The sequence below is a fragment of the Mobula hypostoma genome, chromosome 4 (assembly GCF_963921235.1).
Source record: "Mobula hypostoma chromosome 4, sMobHyp1.1, whole genome shotgun sequence".
In the NCBI taxonomy this organism is placed as follows: domain Eukaryota; kingdom Metazoa; phylum Chordata; class Chondrichthyes; order Myliobatiformes; family Myliobatidae; genus Mobula; species Mobula hypostoma.
The window spans coordinates 54,308,099-54,328,385 of NC_086100.1; the positions used below are offsets into that span (position 1 = coordinate 54,308,099).

Here is a 20,287-nt window from a genome sequence, read left to right on the forward strand (position 1 = left end):
TCTTGGTGTCATTATTTCGGAGAATCTGCCCTGTGTCCAGCACATAAGTGCAATTACGGAGAAAGCATGGCAGCGCATCTACTCCGTTAAGAGTTTGCGAAAATTTAGCATGACATGAGTATGATGACTGGCTGCATCACAGCCTGGCATGGAAATACCAATGCCCTTGAATGGAAAATGCTGCAAGAAGTAGTGGATACACTAGGCCTAGTCCATTACAAGTAAAGCCCTCTTCACCACTGAGCTACTTCTACACAAAGTGTTGTTGCAAAAACGCAGCTTCCATCATCAGGGACACCCAACCACCCAGTGCATGCTCTCTTTTTACTGTTACCATAAGGAAGAGGATGCAGGTGCCTCAAGACTCGTGTCACCAGGTTCAGGAATAGTTATTACCTCTCAACCATCAAGCTTTTGAATGAAAGGGGATAACTTCACTCTACTTCACTTACCCCATCATTGAAACTTTCCCAAAACCTGTAGACTCACTTTCAAGGACTCTTCATCTCACGTTCTCAATAGTTATTGCTTTTTATTTATTATTATTATTATTTCTTTTTTTTTATTTGCACAGTTTGTTGTCTTTTGCATGATGTTTGAATGCCCAAGTTGGTGCAGCCTTTAATTGATTCTAATATGGCTATTATTCTATTATGGTTATATTGAGTATACTCACAAGAAAATGCATCTCAAGGTTATAAATGGTGACATGTATATACTTTGATAATAAATTTGCTTTGAACTCTGAACTTTGAAGAAGGGAGCCCCATTTTTTTCAAGGGCACAATCTCTCCTTGGTGGTGTATTTATGCACATTTTGAAAATGAGATGTATTGATTCCACATATATACAGAGGTCTATTTATTACCTCGTATCTGATCTGAAACAAAAAGGTGCATGATCAGAACCTCTTTGACATCAGTCTCCCTCTATTATAAAATTGTTTCTTATCAGCCCCTGGCTTCAATTAGCATTGCGTGGTCCCTTAACACACACATCTTTTTTTTATTCTGTTAGTTAATGTATTGACTAGTAACAATGTCCTCCCAGAGATTAGTAGACCTGTTATTACTAACCATGTTCCATCTGGTAGCCACCTATTTTCAACAGAGTTATTACCTCATCTGGCAATCCTGCAGGGACTAATTGTCACTGGATGATTTTTTAATCTTCCCATATAGGCCATTTATCTCTTTTTCACATTCTTTTAGGTGCCTTCTATTCGGGGAACAAATCCATTCATTATATTTGTGCAGGAAACATAGCATACTACGTTAATCCTGTCTTTATACCTACCTACATACATCCATCTGTGTTGTCTTACTTTAAGATATCTTTCTACTGACCCAGGCCCCTAATTAACATCATGGCTATCCCTCAAGGTCAAGGATGATGGTCTTCGGTCCGGGCTGTCAGGTGGCTTAAGAGTCCAATCTTGGCTTTGAAAGTTCTTCCGCATTCAGGACAGGTAGTTCCAGATGGCAGATCAGGCTTTAGTTGTTGCTGCCTCTCTTTCCATTTTCTTCCCTTTTCTTCTAATTCTGCACATCGGTTGGCTTCGAAAGTTGCTGTTCCTTCTCGGAAACAACAGGAATTCTGCAGATTCTGGAAATTCAAGCAACACACATCAAAGTTGCTGGTGAACGCAGCAGGCCAGGCAGCATCTGTAGGAAGAGGTGCAGTCGACGTTTCAGACCGAGACCCTTCGTCAGGTCTCGGCCTGAAACGTCGACTGCACCTCTTCCTACAGATGCTGCCTGGCCTGCTGCGTTCACCAGCAACTTTGATGTGTGTTCCTTCTTGGATGATGGTTTGCCAGAATTTCCTGTCCTTGGCATTGGTTTCCCAATTGTTGATGTTGATGTTACATTTCTTCATGTTGGCTTTTAAGATGTTTTTGAATCTGTTCTGTTGTCCACCTCTTTTATGTTTGCCTTCTTTAAGCTGGGAGTAGAAGGTTTGTTTCAGCAGGCATTCCTCTTTCATCCGAACAACATGACCGCGCCATCTTAGTTGGTTCTTGATGACGTAGGCTTCAATGCTCGTTGTTTCTGCTTCATTTAGCCTGCTGACGTTGGTTCTTCTATCTTCCCAGCTGATATTTAAGATGTTTCGAAGACAACGTTGATGGAACTTTTCAAGTGCCTTCACTTTAGATGTTACTGCAATGAACGTCATAATCCTGTGAACTCCACCAAACTCAAAAGAACTTTCCTGTGGGCATCTTCTTCCTTATTTGTGTTTTTTGAAAGCTTAGTCATATAAATCAGATTTGACTTTGAGACAGAAAGATAATTTAATCATACCATGTTTTTATCACTTTATCATATGCAAGTGAGCCCTTACCATTACTACTGCCCATGTCTAGCCCTAATACTTTTCTATGTCTGGAGGTTCCACTTCAATGGTATCTACTAAATATCTGTGTAACTAATTAAACTATCATCAAGTTTCATACCATCTATTATCTGGTAAAAAAGTGAAATTAGCATCATTTCATTTTACTTACACTCAGCGACCACTTCATAGATGCAGGAGGTACCTAATAAGGTGGCCACTGAGTGTATGATCATGGACTACTGTTGCTATATAACTCATCCACTTTGTGCATTCAGAGAGGCTTTGCACACCACTGTTGTAACGCGTGGTTATTTGAATTACTGTTGCCCTCCTGTCAGCTTGAACCATGCTGGCCATTCTCCTCTAACCTCTCTCATTAACAAGGCATTTTTGTTCACAGAACTGCCAATCTTTGGAAGTTTCTTGTTTCTCATGCCATTGCCTGTAAACTCTAAACTGTTGTGCATAAAAAGTCCAGGGTATCAGTAGTTTCTCGGATACTCAAACCACCCCATCTAGCACCAACAATCTTTCTGAGGACAAAGTCACTTAGATGACATTTCTTAGATGTTTGGTCTGAACAGCTACTGAAGCTCTTGACTATGTCTGCATGCTTTTCTGCATTGAATTGCTGCTACATGATTGGCTGATTAGATATCTGCATTAACAAGCAGGTGTACAGTGTACCTAATAAAGCAACCACTGGAATGCCAATGAATATTTTATTTATAGGATTACCTTTCGTATACTTTTATTTCATTTCCAAGATTTATTCAGATAGCAGTAAGATGGAAAAAAATTTGGTCTCTGCTGTGTATAGATCTCAAACTGCTGTTGTTATGGTTCAAACTTCAAAAATAATTGAGTTTAAGTCCCATGTTGATGAAAAATAGTTGCGTTAGCAGTTGTTTAAAAAGGGAAATGATTTTCCAAGGTTATCGGTTTGGCTGGTCTTTATTGTGAAATTGATTTATTTCTAAGCTGGTCTTCATAATAATAGGATTCTCATAACACGGCACTGTTGCTTCTGGTTTTGGAACTAACCCAGTTACTCTGTTCTCACAGCTGTTTGGCATTTAGAGCAAGTAATGTTTTATGCAAAATATTTTTTTTGAAAGCCCAAGCCAGACCAGGGCAACTTGCCCTGCTACTAGGGTCGAGTACACTGAGTTTGCAAATAAGAATTTGATCCAAGTAATGGTTTTAGGGTCAAGGCCAACGTAGTTTTAGTAACAAGTCTCCATCACTTATGAGTTAACTGTACAGGCTGCAGCTATTGGAATCTAAGAAGATACTTCAGTAGTGTATTTCAAAAAGGCAGTTCAAAGCAGAAGAAACAAAATGTCCAAAACCACTCAGCAAATTAGGCAACATCAGTGGAAAGAGAAGTAGACTTAAAATTGTGTGTCAAAGACCCTTATTAGAACTCGGAAAGTGATGTGTTGCGGAAATGGTGAATGAGGAATGGATAACACAAACAGGGTATTTCTGATAGTATAAAGCCAGGTTTGCCAAGCTGATTTCAATGTTTATGGAGCTGTCTGATTTATAGAATAATGAGGATGGTAAGCAAAAGAGAGAGGGAGAGAGAAAGATAGCAAAGAGACTTGTAAAGCTGTGAAATGCCATTTTTCTCCACAAAGACTGTTTAATGTGCTGGGCATTTCCAGCATTTACTATTGGTTTCAGGTTCAGCAACTGCTCTGACCTGTAGTGAAACAGCTCCATAAACTGTGACCTTTGCCTCACCCTATCAGAAATATCTTCTTCCTGTTATCCATCTTACTCCCTCCTTCCAACATACACAAAATGCTGGAGGAGCTCAGCAGGCCAGGCAGCATCTATGGAAAAGAGTATCGTTGATGTTTCGGGCTGAGACTCTTCATCAGGACTGGAAAAAAAATCTTTTGTGAAAGCCGGTCACATAAAATTCGGGTGAGTACCTTTCCTGTTTTACAGAGGAGGGAGATGTTTCTATAGTTTCTGCAGTCAGCTCTTTCTCCCTTTTTGATGAGTGTGACAATCAGGGCATCCCTGAGTTCAGCTGGAATCTTCTCCTGGTCCCAAATCTTGGCAAGCAGGTCATGAATATGATTTAAAAGTTCTGTGCCACCTTTCTTGAGGATTTCTGCTAGAATCCTGTCAGGCCAGTTATGTTGTAGTTCCTCAATTTCTTGCAAGCTTTCTGCATTGCTTTGATACTAGGAGGCTTACTCATGTCCTTCCTCATGGGTCGTTGTGGGAGCTGGTTGATGACTTCATTGTCAATAGTGGTGTTACAATTAAGTAGCTCCTGAAAATGTTCCTTCCATTGAGATTTGATGGGATCATTATCCTTCAGCAGCCTTTATCCAGCTTTGGAGTGAAAGGGAGTTAGGCTACAATAGTTTGGGCCATACACTATCTTGGTGGCAATACAATGTAGAAACCCCTGCTATCACCGGAGTCAACAAGCTGCTGTATTTCTAGGGCCCTCTCAGTCCACCTTACTCTTCTTTATTTCCCTTACTCTATACTGGACTATTGCCCTAGCTTTGGAATGAGCTTCCCGTTTTGCCTTGCAGTTGATGTCCTTTTGCCAAGCTTTCCTTTTGTTGTTGATTAGCTCTTCAACCTCATACCAAAAAACACCTCACGAATAGCTTCTTATTTGGCAATTATCTCTTGTCCAGAAGACTACCTGGAACATTTTTATGCCTACTTTAAAACACTGATTCTGCCGAGTAAATCCAGTTCACAAAATGGAGGATACAGAGCAGCTTCACAAAATGGCAGCTTCCATTACTTCAACCTCATGGCAAGAATAAAGACAATTGGTCTGTCTACTTCCACTGCACTTGATTCATTCAAATTCAGTGATTTGTAGACTGCCATTCTTTCTCGCCAATAGTCTTGATGAAGGAACTCATGCGTCCCAATTAACAGAAATCCACTATATTTGGAAAGCTCTTTTGAAAAAGTTAACAGAAGCATATTAGGTCATATAACTTAATTTTGCATTGGTTTATTCCATAACAATTCTTTGATGATGTAAATTTACTGATTGATTACCATACATGCAGTACTAAGAGTTAGAAAACAGCTTGAGATTTTTCTTCATTGATGATTGAAATGGAAATATTATTCATAATTGATGTCAATGAGAGTTAACTATGCCAAAGGTTAATATTAAAATCTTCTGCTACAATCTAATTCATATTGAGTTATTATAGACTATCATAGTGCAAAATAGAAATGCAAAAGTTAGACACATGAACATATTCTTGAATGTGCCTAATTCTGCCACTTATAATGTTAATTTTGCCATTTATTGCTTCCAACAGTTCTAGAAAAACAACTCATTACTCAGCAGCTTAATTTCCAAAAAGTTACTAAAGAAATGGAACACTACAAGGAGTTGTTATTGTGAGTGAATTATATTAATCTCAAAATTTTAATTAAACAAAAATAAGAACTTTGTGAATTAATTTCTTATTGTCACCTGACCATAGACAAATCAATTTCTTTTAATTTTTTGATATACAAGTTTGTTTCAAACAGATCATTTTAATTCTTTTTCACAAATAACTGAAGCAGAAACAGAGGGCTTTATCAAAAATTGTGGTTATGGTGCTTGCTTTTAGAATTATGTATTTGTTATCAGCAAGTTCATGTATTCCTGATTATGAAATTATAACCCCTCATGTATCTCCTAACCATCACAATACTGCAACGGTAGCAATCAAAGGTATGCTTTTGAAAATTTTATCAATGCAGCATGAAAATATGAACTTATTTTTCGCCAGAAAACAAAACTGTGGTTTCCTCATAAATTGGGAAAAAACTTCATTAGCTTTCAAATCCCTTACTCACTCTTCCTTCAGTTAGTCCTGACGAAGGGTCTCGGCCTGAAACGTCGACTGCGCCTCTTCCTATAGATGCTGCTTGGCCTGCTGCGTTCACCAGCAACTTTGATGTATGTTGCTTAGATTTGTATTTCAGGAACTTACAGCACAGCTCCATAATTCCACTTATGGCAGAAGAGATGCCAACTATAATAACCTCCAGCTCCAGCACAGGATGCCTTGAAGAAACTCTTAGGGCATAACCAGGAATAAATATAATTGATTTCTTCTATTGATTTACTTTTTCAAAGAATGAACTGAACTCAAAGGTATTGATGTATCATTATATATCCATTTATTAGTAAATTCTGATAATTTGGCATCCATTTGTTCAGAAATCCTCATGCTTCAGTATCTGGCACACCTACTAGTCCAGAATATGAAGTTGGAGTCCAGATTAGAAGACGTGGATCTGGCCAGATAAGGAGGCAGAGTCTATACTGTGGAATGGATTTAAGTTAGAACCAGGTTAGGGTCTGGAACACCAGGGGAAAGGGAATGTGGCTGGGCTTGTGACCAGAGCAAAGGTTCTAAGTCACTTCCTTAAAACTCAATGGGTTTACTACTTATTTGTGAAAATTTAATACATTACTAGATAATGGATGAATAGACTGAATTTAAACCAATGTTTCGCTATTAATCAGAGTTTTAAGGATAATTAAGAGTTCTCAAGGCATTCTACTATTTTCCAATGTCTATTTGCATGTCATTTTCCTCGACATTCAAGTGATGATGCAAAGAACATGGGTGGTTAAGAGATGAAAAAAGTTGTTTAAAGGCTTTACAGTGGGTGCAGTGCCTTCACAAAGAAGTGTAATCAACGGTAACTATTTTCACCTTAATCCCCACAAATAATAATGAGGTGATCTGATAATCTACTTGCTATTGGAAGATTAAATATTTAACAAGCGCCCTCCCCACTTGAATTAATGATTCTGTATATCTAATTTAATAGCTGGATGGTGGCACAGTTAAGTCACTCATCTGTCTGTGCTGAAGTATCAGATTAGGAACTTAAATTTAGCTGCTCAATCTTGGAATGGAATTTGAGCGTCTCACATTTGAGACCAGTGCTGGCACTGAAATGAGGCCAACATATTCCATTTAGAAATATAAGGGAGTGCCTTACTGTCATTCTGCCTTTATTTAAGAATGTGGCACTGCGTCACAGATATATAAGAATTCATTAGCAAAAGGTAACTGAAGCTGATCTTTATTCATTATTTCGTATATCAAAGTAAACAATTTAGGGAATACTTTGTCTATGCAAAATGTATACAGACTGTATTGTCCAGTACTTCAGCATGTGTTAGTGTCATCCAGAGCAATAGTATGCCCATCTGATAACAGCAGAAAATGTCATTTGGAATAGGAAGCAAAAATGAACAATAGGCCAAATTATACTGAAGCTGGAATGCCATGCAAAAATACCATGCAAAAATACCATCCAAGGACCCCAATCTCCTGCACTGATCTAGTTTGGATGCAGAATGCTGATCTCATTCGTAGAGATTCATTAAATTATACAGCACAGAAACAGGCACTTTAGCACTTGGATTAGGAGTAGTCAGCATGGTTTCGTTTGTAGCATTGAGGCGAAGTGACGCTCAATTGTTCTGACTGTAATCCCACAACGCCCTGGCATATTTTGACATGGAAAAAGCTGAGGACCATGTCTTTGATGTCTTCCATCAAAGCCATTGAAGCCTTTGTTTTAACTATTTTAAAATTTTCATCACATGACATAAGCACTCAAAAATCCTTAAAATAATAAAAGAAACAAAGTCCATTACATATATGTTGAGTTGGACCATCTGATCCACTGGTCAACAATTAAGGAAGTAGCTGAAGGAACTCGCTCTAATGGTGGAAGATGGTAACCTCACTGATGGTATGTGCTAATTGCTTCTCCTCCCACCTTTCACCTGCCTCATGTCATTCAAGCCCATACCTGATTGCATTGCTGAGCTCACATCAAACTTGGGACCACTTGGCCTTTGCATCATCAGATAGCCTCCAGTCCGTGCCAAGATTCTTTGTTTCACTTTACTGTTGAATAGCTGAGCCGATTGGCTGGGTGAGTTTCAGAAATGAATAGAATCTTTAACACAGCCTGAATTATGAGTAGGAGTGTGTGTGTTGTAGGGAAAGGAAATTTTTGATCGGTTAAGTGGAAACTTCAACAAAGCCTCTTGCATTATTTATTTCCAGCAATATTTGTCTTTACTTGCCATTATCCAAAACCTACTCTGTGAAGAAACTAGTTAATAATCAACTAACCAGTCAGAAGTACAGGTCTTTCCCATTTTATGAACTTGACTTGTATTGATTCATATGCCCATGCATATGAATGAGCATTTGGAAGACTGCTGGGATGGATTTACTGGCTGTTGCAGTGACTGTTCTTGACACTAGCTAGAATTCTACCATTTTGACCCCATGAAGTAAGCATTGTGTTAAGATGATGATGCGTATTTTGTTACTCGTTGTCTGGACCAGCAGGACTATTCTTTATAAACCATCAGAAGTACAAACATATTTATAGTACCTCATCTTCAGTAAAATCTTTCAAAAGAATAACACTATTTGGCTGAGGTAGGCTCAGGCTAAATCTGTTAATATCAGATTTATTATTAAGAACAGCAAAATTAGATTTAAAATGTTTTTCCAGACTCTATTCTTATAGGGCAAGTCATCTCCACTTGGCAAGTCATTTCCAACTTGCCAACTGTTTGGATTACAAACAGTTCTCAGAAACAGAACTCTGTCCTTACCTGAGGAGGACCTGTATTTGAGGAAATGATTAAAACAAGACAGATTTAGGGCCTCAATATATATTTTTTTAACTTTCTCCTCCTTTCCAAACATTCAAAGTAATTTCATTGGTGTGCCTTGTTGATTTAGCCTACAGAAGTACATTACTGTGCAGAGTTGAATTCAATTAAGTGGTCTGATATCCAGCCCCCATCCCAAAGAAACATACAGCTGAGAAATGCCACTGCACGTCACTTATCTCTGAACTGAAGAAAATGTGTCAACGGTGGGTGCAGTTACCGTTTACAGAGAAGTGCAGTAGATGGCCAAGCTCCATTGGCATTACAGCCAGTAGAATACAAAAGTGCAGGGTAGGACAGGTCACCTAATCTGTTAAAACACTTACCATTCAGTAAAAACACTTAAGTAAGGAAAAATAATAAAAGAAGATATGTATCTTCCTGTTTACAGGCAGAGAGTCCCTGTTGAACTAAATGTGATTCACAGCCAGATCTGATTGGTGAATAATTGGAAAGCTCAATTTCCTACTGTAATAGTGAATGACTCCATCATGAGTGAACATTGCTGCTGGGCTCTATGAAGTGGTGTGACAGATAACGTAACCTATCACTCAAGTCTCTGCCCTAAAGTTGGTCTGAATCAGTCCAAGACTTAGCTCTATGACAACAGCTGAACACTGGTGGTTCTCTTTGGAACTACTGGCTACAGTCAGCTCAGATCCAGCACATTGTGTCAGCATGTATGCTTCCCTTGAAGATTGTACAGCTGCCGAGTTTTTTTTCATACCAGTTGTATAGCTCGCAGAAACAATTCATCCCTGCAGCCAGCACATTCACAGATTCAACTGCCAAAGACTAAAAATCCAATGTTCCCATGTTCAGCTTATAGCTGCACATACGTTTAATGAAGAGCAAGGAAAAGAAATGATAGTATATATGCAATGTGCAGGAAAAAGTGTGTGATATTAACATAAATGAATTTTAAACCTTTTTAAAGTAAATTCATGTTGCCTCCCCATAACATAGCAAAAGAACATAAATATCCAATGGACACCTTCACCTGAAATGCATACGACTACTAGGTTTGAGTTTAAGTTTACCCTTTCCAAACTTCAACAAAAGGACAATCACAATTTGTAACTGGGACATATGCAAAAATTCACGTCTCCACTTGCGATCAATTCTGAGGGATAATTTGGTATCAGCTAAGCAGAAGTTTGGAATTTCTGCATAGTTTCAGAGATAAATGCCAACTTAAAGTTTATTTTTTGATATTGTATCACACAGAGATATGGGTAGGTAGAAAGAAAAAGTTACAAAAATAAAATTTTAAAAATTGCATATGCATAGAACAATTAATATTTGAAAAGTAGAAAGCCAAACTGAAGTTAAGTTACTTAAAATGCTTTGTGGAAGAATGTGATTTTGTTTTGACTACTATGCTTTGGCTGCCTCAATTGTGCAACTTGTTCCATGAGTATAGCCTGTAATACGTAACCTGGAGTGATTCATTCCAATGTAAGAGGGTTTCAACAGGATGCTATGGACTAAAATGGGTACAGGAGGAAATCTTTTTCCTTCCCTTGTCCTTAAAGGTATAATTAGTATGCCTATTTCTAAGGTGTGTGTTTCTAAAGATGCTAGCCATATGTTCCAACCAAATTCTTCAAATACAGTAGATTCCAATTAATTGGGACACATAGGGACCAGTACATTTTGGCCCATTTAAGTGGCTGCCCCAGTTAGCTGAAGTTTCATGAAAGTAGTTAAAAGGGTGTAAAGGAGGCAAACTACCATTTAACTAAGTAATAAATTATGTATTTAAATTAAATACAAAAAATTAGAACACTAGCAATCCTACTACGGTACTATAAAACTGTGTATTCTTAAAGTTTATCACCGGAGGAATTCATCCAGTATATCCTGCTGTGTTCTTTTGATTGACTGTAATTGAACAAAATCAGCACAAGCGCTTAGTGCAGATCATTGATCCATTGCTTTCTTTGAACCTGATACTGTTACGTGTTTCAAACAAGAGAAAATCTGCAGATGCTGGAAATCCAAGCAACACACACAAAATGCTGTAGGATCTCAGCAGACCAGGTAACATCTATGGAAAAGAGTAAACAGTTGATGTTTCGGGCCAAGACGCTTCACCGAGACTGAAACATCGACTGTTTACTCTTTTCCATAGATGCCGTCTGGCCTGCTGAGTCCCTCCAGAACTTTGTGAGCGTTGCATGTTTGTACCCAAGGGAACTGTTCGGCATGACACCATTTTTAAAAAAGACCTATTTCATTGGAATTGTAGATATCATCTACACAAAATTTTTGAGACACATTGGGGTTTTATAGATTTCCATGTTTCTGCACTTACAGCATCAGAACTGTCTTCCTCTCCGTGTGCTTTCTTGAATTTAATGATACCAACATTTTCATTAAGACAACCAACCATCTGTTCGTTTAAAATCTTCCATGTCCCAGCTTCTTAGCTAACTCCTTTGACTTTTTTTTAAACATTGGTCCACTTGATGTGCACACCTCATCCAGTTAAAATGATTGAGGTCCTCTTCAATATCTGGATCGTTACCTTTATGTTTCCAGTTTTGGGAAGTTCCTTGTTGTCCTCCATGAAATGCATATTCTTCTTGCAATGTCTTGCAGATGTATCAAATGTGCAGGTGTAGATTTTGGTGGAAGACTGAGGCTGAGAGAGAAAATGGATCAGTCATGATGAAATGGCAGAGCAGACTCGAATGTCCAAATGGCCGAATTATGGTCTTATAGCCTTACTTCGACATTCCATTTACATTATTTCTGTCAGCTGATGATGAATGGTGTTAGGCAGATGGCTTTTAATTTGGTCCAGTAGGATAATTTTTATGGCTAGTGTCAAATTTCTTCATGGCATCTTGCTAAGGGTCTGAAAATTTTTAAAATCAAACTAGGAAACAAAATAATCAAAATTCATTGCTTTTTAAATCGGTATACATTGGCCCAAACAGATAATATAACACAAGCATACACATCTGACGCTATTTATAAACTGTTCATTCTAAGTACGATGTAGCGTCTAACAGCCACACAAGTGCACATGACTGATACTAGTTAGAAACTGTTTGGCAACAGTCCCATGTCCCAATTAAGTGTCATGGTGTCCCAAATAAATGAATGGAAAGCCAGGCTATTTTCTCAATTAGATTTTGTCCTTTAGAAGTTGTCCCAAATAAGCAGCTGCCTTGATTTAACAATGACCCACTTAACCTGAATCCACTGTGCTCTAAAAACGAAGTTGTGAATTAGGCAGGACATTTGGTCTTCTGTGCTGATAAACTTGCCCTGTGATACCTTGGTTTGCAAAAACAGCAATTTACACTGAAAAATTGCTGTGATTTTTATGAAGTTGCTGAATACTATGAATTATGCACTAAATTCACAAAAGCAAGTTCTCTCGCAATTGTTAGTGTAAGCACTCTTCTGAAAATGTGATAATTGTTCATAATTGTCACCCAGCTTCACTAGCTCAAAAAGTAAGTAGTTATAAATATGAAATGTTATTTTTTATTTTCATTTGCCATTATCTATTATCTTTCTTGATCATTTTTATATCTCTTTCTGTGCCTAACTTAAAATCAAATTCGCCCATTCTAATCAAATAATTCTTTTTTTTAATCTACTTACTTTATTATCATCTCATCTCAAGCATCCTGCTCTGTTCACTTTCACATTACCTGAATGACTAAGGATTAACATAAATAAAATCTAAAGCAATTGCAAGCTTAACTAACAGGAATAGATACTCTGGCCAAATCCAGCCCACTGTGTGTACCCTTATTGATGCCATACTTTGTCTATATAAATAGATTGTGTTGAACATCCATAACATTTTATTAACATATTCTGTTCTGAAAACAACATTATGCTCAGCACAGTAGCCTAGTAGTTAGTGTAGATACAATTCCAGTGCTGTCAATAAAGAATTTTTATGTTCTCCCGGTGACTGTGTGTGTATCCTCTAGATGATTGTTTTCTGCCACATTATAAAGAGGTACAAGTTAGGGTTAATAAGTTGTGGGCATGCTATGTTGGTGCCAGAAGCATGCCGACACTTGTGAGCTGCCCCTAGCACATCGGTCTGTGTTGGTCGTTGATGCAAACAATGCATATCTCTGTGTGTTTTGATGTACATGTGACAAATAAAACTAATCTAAGCTATAATCTAATCTCTTGCATTAATTGTTGTACTATGATTAGCTTCCTTGTGCCATTTTAAAGCAATTCAAGTACCTTCCTGTTCCCATTATTAAACAAACGCGATTAATATCAATAAACTAGTATTCTGTATTTGCCTAATGTTATCCACACTAAATTTTTAACCAAAAAACTTTAGTTCTGAGCTCTTCTGCAGGTAGAACATGAAAACAACTTGCATTTGTATAGCATCACTAATGTATGATGATTCTGGAAATGAAGGGGTTAACTTAGGAGCATTAGGCAGCCTTGGGCCTGTACTCACTGGAATTTAGAAGAGTGTGTGGGGATCTCTTTGAAACCCACCAAATGTTGAAAGGACTAGATAAGGTGGATGTGGAGATGATGTTCCCTCTGGTGGGGGTATCTAGAACTAGAGGGCACAGCCTCAAAAATGAGAGCAGCCTTTTAGAACAGAAGTAAGGAGGAATTTTTTTAGCCAAAGTGTGGTGAATCTGTGGAATGCTTTGCCACAGACTGAGGTGGAAGCCAAGTCCGTGGGTATATTTAAAATGAAGTTGATAGATTCCTGATTGGTCAGGGCATCAAGGGATATGGTGAAAGGGCAGGTGTATGGGGTTGAACGGGATCTGGGATGAGCCATGATGAATGGTGGAGCTGACTCCATGGGCTGAATGGTCTTATGGTCTTAGCACAGTAAAATATCCCAAAGAACCTCACAGGAACATAATCAAAGAAACTGTACAACACATATAATGAAATATTAGACAAGTGACCAAATATTTGGACAGAGGTGTGCTTAAAACAGCATTTTAAAAGATCAGGTGGAAAAAGAGAGGATGGGGGGTACCTCCTTACTATGTGGCTCTGATATGGCACAAATATGAAAGTTGAGGTTGCACAGGAGTCCAGAATAGAGTGTAATGTGCTGGTAAAGGTTTTGCTTCTAATGCTGTAGGGTATTTCATGTAATGGTCTTTCTATAGAAGCTGTGTGTTCTGGCAGTGTTTGGGTTACCATTAAGGTTAAGGGATGCTTAGGAATGTGTGTCATCCAATCAGGAGAGTGGAACTGGGAGAAGGTATTAGAAAAGGCAGGTGAAACGTTTTTTGTGACTGATACTGGTGTGGGTCGAGGTCTTTTTCAGTGGGAGATGGAGAGAGGGAGTTCGAGAGAACTGGTCTTAGAATTCGATCAGGTGGGAACATGCGATCCGATGAAGTCCAAGTGGGGGAGCGTTTACCGGGAAGCGGTGCATAGGAGTTGGTGCAGTGTGTACATCGGAAACAACAGCTTCTGGAAGATTTGAGCTCCATTGTGCACATGCGTTGGTGCGATTCAAGAGATTACCTGCAGCTAATGCTTGTGTTCTGAGCAGGGTGGATATCCGCAGCCCAGACAAACAGTTGATTAGGGTTTTAAGTATCGTTAAAGCATTAGGAAAAGGTACCATCATGGAGTAGCAGTTTGACCAAACAGCAGGCAAAGATTTCAATTTAGTTCAGACTAGCAATGACATCAAGGGAGTGGGTCTGCCCGGTACTATTGGTACCTCGGGAGAGGTGGGCCATGGGCCGTCCATACCTTCAGAGAAGAGGGGAGTGTAGGTGAGGGTGCTGTATTGGAAGTTGAGTTTCCCGTAGCTGAGGGGGGAGACTTTAAAGACAAGTTGCTCTCGTTTCTGCAGAGCGAGGAGAAGGAGTGGTCTGAATTGGAAGATCGATTGAGTCCTCCAGCGAGGGGTGAAAATTCTGAGTTGGTATCGGCCCTTACATCCCTCGCAGATAAAAGGCAAAGTGCACCGTCGAAGAGTCAAAGTTATTATAGGCAGAGAATTTTCTCAGGAGTGAAGCCCACTACCAAGGAGGAGGAGGAGGAATATGAGACTTGGGTGGGGCCAAGCTCTCAGGTGCTGGATGAGTGGCAGTGCTCCGATAATGTGAAAAGACAGCAACTGGTAGAGAGTCTAAAAGGTCGGGCGGCTGAAGTGGTGAGGCCCTTGAAGACAGAGAACCCCTTTGCTACTACCGTGGGCTACATGCAAGCGCTGGAAAGCATTTTTGGCCCAATGGAGTTTACAGTGGGGTTTAGGAGCATGTTAGAGGAGAAGGGGGAGAAACTTTCTGTCTACATTTTCGGCTAGAGAGACAGCTGTGTTGCTTGTGACATAGAGATCCAACTGGCTGAGCTGAATCAATTAAGAATGGACCATGTGGCAAAGGGTGCACAGTCACAAGATATGATCGCTTTCAGCGTCCAAATGTCTCATAAGACAGCCCCTCTCTTTCATTTGTTGAGCTGATCAGAGAAGGAAAAAGTGATGGAGGAGTGGGAGGCCTCTGTCAGCAGGGTACAGTTCTCCGTGATAGCCTCTGTTGCTGAAATGACTCCTGACGTCCCACAAACGGGGGTGTTACAGGAGTTTGTGGCAGATTTTAGAGCTGAGGTTTCTCAGTTGTTATTGGCGGGTGTTGTCACCAAGCATGATAGAGCCAATAGGGAGCCGGACCCACTGATGGGATGTATTAAACAGAAGGTTTCTATTGAACGGGGTACCTTGAAAAAGGAGCGACCGGCATTGTCTGTTACAACTGTGGTGAGGAGGGACACTTCAGGTGGAAGTGTGAAGGATGGGAAAACGTTCGAATTGTGAACTTACGGTTAATAAAGCAGAAAGGGAAGTCGGGAAACTTTGGAGAGACTCAGTGAGGGTGTAGCCTGGTGTCTCGCAGGGTATGTTCCAATTAATGTATCAAGGAAAATACTAGTGCAAAACCCTATTCCAGAAGGCTTAGTGGGGTCAGGTTCCAGTATATCCCTACAGATCGAGGGTATTTATGCTAGAGTTATACTGCACACAGGTTCTCAGGTTACTCTGCTTCTACAACCAACATTTGACATATTTACCATTGACGCCACTCAGTGCCCTAGAGCTCTGGGGACTCAGTACTGATGACTACCCATACAATGGTTACTTGTCATTGAAGCTGGAGTTTTCAGAGGCAGATGTGGGAGTTGGTGAGGTCCTTGATATGTTAGTTTTGTTTTGTCCAGGCCTGGTCCAGAAAGGTGAAGCTTCAATTCTTGTGGGAACAAATGCTCCTATCGTGAGGAAGCTGGTGGGAGCTTGCAAGGAGAGAGGTGGAGAGAGCTTTCTGAAAACTTTGTCCATTCAACTGGTGTTCAGAACTGCTTCTGAGGAAGTGCATGCCCTTCTTAGACTGGATGATGGCACAGACAAGGAACTGTGTGGTACACCCAGTCCAACCCCGTCATGTTATAGCCTGAGGAAGTAGCTCGAGTGACGGGAGACCCCAAATTTCCCAGAATGCCTGATGCTGAGACCCTCCTGGTGGATGATCCGGAAGACCTCGAAGAGGAGTCACACTTACCCACTGGGGTATTGATGAGGCCAAAACTGCATAGTCATAGTTATAATCATACTTTATAGATCCCGGGGGGAATTGATTTTTGTTACAGTTGCACCATAAATAATTAAATAGTAATATGTAAATTATGCCAGGAAATAACTCCAGGACTAGCCTATTGGCTAGTGGGGTCCGACCCGCCAAGGGAGGAGTTGTAAAGTTTGATGGCCACAGGCAGGAATGACTTCCTATGACGCTCTGTGTTGCATCTCGGTGGAATGAGTCTCTGGCTGAATGTACTCCTGTGTTCAACCAGTACATTATATAGTGGATGGGAGACATTGACCAAGATGGCATGCAACTTGGACAGCATCCTCTTTTCAGACACCACCGTCAGAGAGTCCAGTTCCATCCCCACAACATCACTGGCCTTATGAATGAGTTTGTTGACTCTGTTGGTGTCTGCTACCCTCAGCCTGCTGCCCCAGCACACAACAGCAAACATGATCGCACTGGCCACCACAGAAGTCGTTCGGTTGTACAGGTAAACTGGATGACAGTGATTATCAGGAAAATCTCAGAGAGGGAGATCAGCCTCAGGCAGGGAATGCCGATGGCACATCTTTTTCTGTGAGAAAAGCCAAAGAGAAACCATCTGCTGGAAAGGGGAAGGTGACAGCCAAGTCATTCAATTTTGGTGACTCCTTGATACCTGGAGGTTGGAAAACAAGATTGACAGAGAAGATGTTGAAGTTCGAAGAGGTTTGTGAAGGACTACTCTAAAGTGAGTCACCCTTTGAATCAGCTTCTGTGCAGTTATCTTCCCTTGGGGAAGAAAGGGAGGAGGACCAATGGAGAAGATGGTAAAGATTGTCTTAGCCCTTCAGAGCCTTTTGGAGCAAGATGGAATGCAAAATGTGAAGATGTCTTTCAGTTGCTGAAGAAACTACTGACAAAAGCACCTGTGTTGGCTTTTGCATACCCCCAATTGGCTTATGTATTGCATAACAACGCCAGCCGAGAGGGCTTAAGGGGCGTTCTATATCAGGATCAGAGCGCAGGGTCAAAACCTGTCGCTTTTGTCAGGAGAGCCTGTCACTCTCTGAGTGAAACTACCCCACAAACAAATTGGAGTTTCTGGCATTGAGATATGTTGTAGTGGATAAGTTAAATGATTATCTATGTAGTGCCAAGTTTGAGGTGAGGATGGACACAATCCATTGACTTATATCCTGACCTTTGCGAAGTTGTATGCCACAGGCCATCGTTGGTTGACAGTGTTGTCTGCCTATGATTTCACCCTGAAATACCGGCCGGTGAGTTGGAACATTGATGCGGATGCATTGTCCCAACGTGCGCATGGCGGGCTGGAAATGGACAGAGAGTGGGTGAGCATTCCTGCACCTGGAGTTAAAGCAATGTGCCAGTTTCCCTCATGGGGAAGTCAGAGGCAAGGCAAGGGCAGGATAGAGCTGTGGATCATTTGGGAGCTTCTGGTTGTGCATTCCACAAGCTTACTACAACCTGACCGCTTTGAATACAAAGCAGTTGCCTGCAATCAGTCATGGGGAAGTGGCCCCCACTCAGTGAGATGACCCTTGTATAGGTACTGTTTGGTCAGCTGTTGTGAAAGGGAATCTGGCCCATGTGGAAAAAATGAAACGCCCTGCCAATGGAACAAACTGAAGTTGAGGAACCAGGTCACGGACCTCAGCGTTCCCTGTTGGTTCTGCCTGAGAAGTATCAGAAGATTGTGTTGAAATCAGGCCATTTGGTGTTTGAGAAGACCTAAGGATTTATCCAAGATCAGTTCTACTGTCCATGAATTAAGCCTGAGGTTGAAGAGTACTGTAAGTTGTGCATTTGCTGTATTCGAAGGAAGATGCTGCCTACGAGGACTGCTCCTTTATCCCATTTGCAGAGCACGGGGCCGTTTGATCTAGTATGTATAGATTTCCTCTTCATAGAGCTTGATTCCAGCAACACGGTGAATGTCTTGGTTATCACTGATCACCACACCAGATATGCTCAAGCCTTCCCTACAAAGAACCAGAGGCCGTCCACCTTGGCGTGTTATGGGAAAAGTATTTTGTTCATTATGGCCTTCCCAGATGCATACATAACAATCAGGGACGGGATTTTGAGAGTTGGCTCATACATGAATTACTGAGCATGCTTGGAGCCGAAGAATCGAGGACTATGTCTTATCACGCTCAGAGTGATACCCCTGCCTGAGAGGTTCAACCAGATGGTGCTAGCCATGCTTGGAACCTTGGATATCAGCAAGAACAAATGGAGTCAATATATTGGGCATCTGGTCCACTGCTACAACTATACACAAAATTAAGCTACTGGATACTCGCCATATTATTTGACGTTTGGGCACAAAGCAAGGTTGCCTGTTGACCTCTGTTTTGGGACTGGTGGGGAAGACTTGCCACAGAAGATCTATCTTAAGTATGAGTCTGACATGAGGAGGGAATCACAAAAGGTTTATGAACTAGCCAAGGTCTCTGCTTCCAAGCGGAATCAAGGAAATAAGAAGAGATATGATCAAAAGGTTAGGTTCTCCCAACTAATGCCTGGAGACAGAGTTCTCATAAGGAATTTGGGGCTACCAGGGAAGCATAAGTTGGCTGACTGCTGGGTGGCTATTCCTTACATAGTGCAAAGTCAGATGCTAAATGTTCCAGTTTTTCAGGTGAAAACAGAGGATGGGAACGGACTTGTCAAGATTGTGTATCTGAACCACCTTCTACCTCTGGGATAAGAGATACGTGTTGACCCAGAGACTGAAATGAATCCTACACCTAGTAAGAGGACTCTCCGTCCTTGTGGGAGAACAGAAGGACAAGCAGTGGAGATGCCTGTTAAGGATTTAACAACTGAATGTTGTACAGACTCAGAAGATGAGAAAATTGGGGTGTGGTATATACTACCCTATGCAAACTCCCCAATAATTGACAGAGATTTCCACACCTCCTCATGCAGATGTACTGGGGCGGGGGGAGTGGGGGGAACTAGTAGTGGACAGGCATGTTTGCAGCTGGACAATCCAAACTACTGGGAATGAAGCTGAGGTCAGTCAAGTGACAGGGAAGCTTGAGTTGCCAGAAGGCACGAGTACTGGACAGGGAGAGGCCTCTCCACATAGACAGGAAAGATCCCAAGGAGTGTCTGAAACTGAAGAAGTAGATGATGGAATAAGGAGGTCTCAATAGTCAGGAAAGCCCCCAGATAGGCTGGCCTGTGTTGTACTGGGGAACAGAGTGTTGTGCCTATTCCCTTAGTGAGATATGTCACTACCAGTTATGAATGGGTTGGAGGTCCTGACATCACAAAATTCCTTTGAAAACTGTGTTATTAATGAGGGGTTGATGAATTTCAGAGTCATGAGGACATGACTATTTTTGGTGGGGGGAGAGTATAAATCCCTGTTAAAGGTTTTACTGCTAATGTTTCATACAATGGTCTTTCTGTAGAAGCCGTGTGTTCTGCTGGCAGTGTTTGGATTACCATTAAAGATAAGGGATGCTTAGGAATGTGTGTCATCCAGTCAGGAGAATGGAACTGAAAAAAAGTTCTTGACGAGGTTGGGGGAGTGGTTTTGTGACTGACAGCAGTGTTGGTTGAGGTCTTTTTCGGCTGGAGACAGAGAGAGAAGGAGCACGAGAGAATTGGCCATAGAATTCAGTCAGGCGAAAACATG

At 40.7% G+C, this 20,287-nt stretch overlaps 1 protein-coding gene across 1 annotated transcript in view; it reads left to right on the forward strand.

Moving 5' to 3' along the window:
- The window catches only part of lekr1 (leucine, glutamate and lysine rich 1), a 162,178-nt gene that overhangs the window by 55,234 nt on the left and 86,657 nt on the right, over positions 1-20,287 (forward strand). Inside the window, exon 6 of the mRNA XM_063047290.1 lies at positions 5,664-5,745. Within this exon, the coding sequence (XP_062903360.1) occupies positions 5,664-5,745 (82 nt within the window). The remainder of the gene's footprint in view (positions 1-5,663; positions 5,746-20,287) is intronic.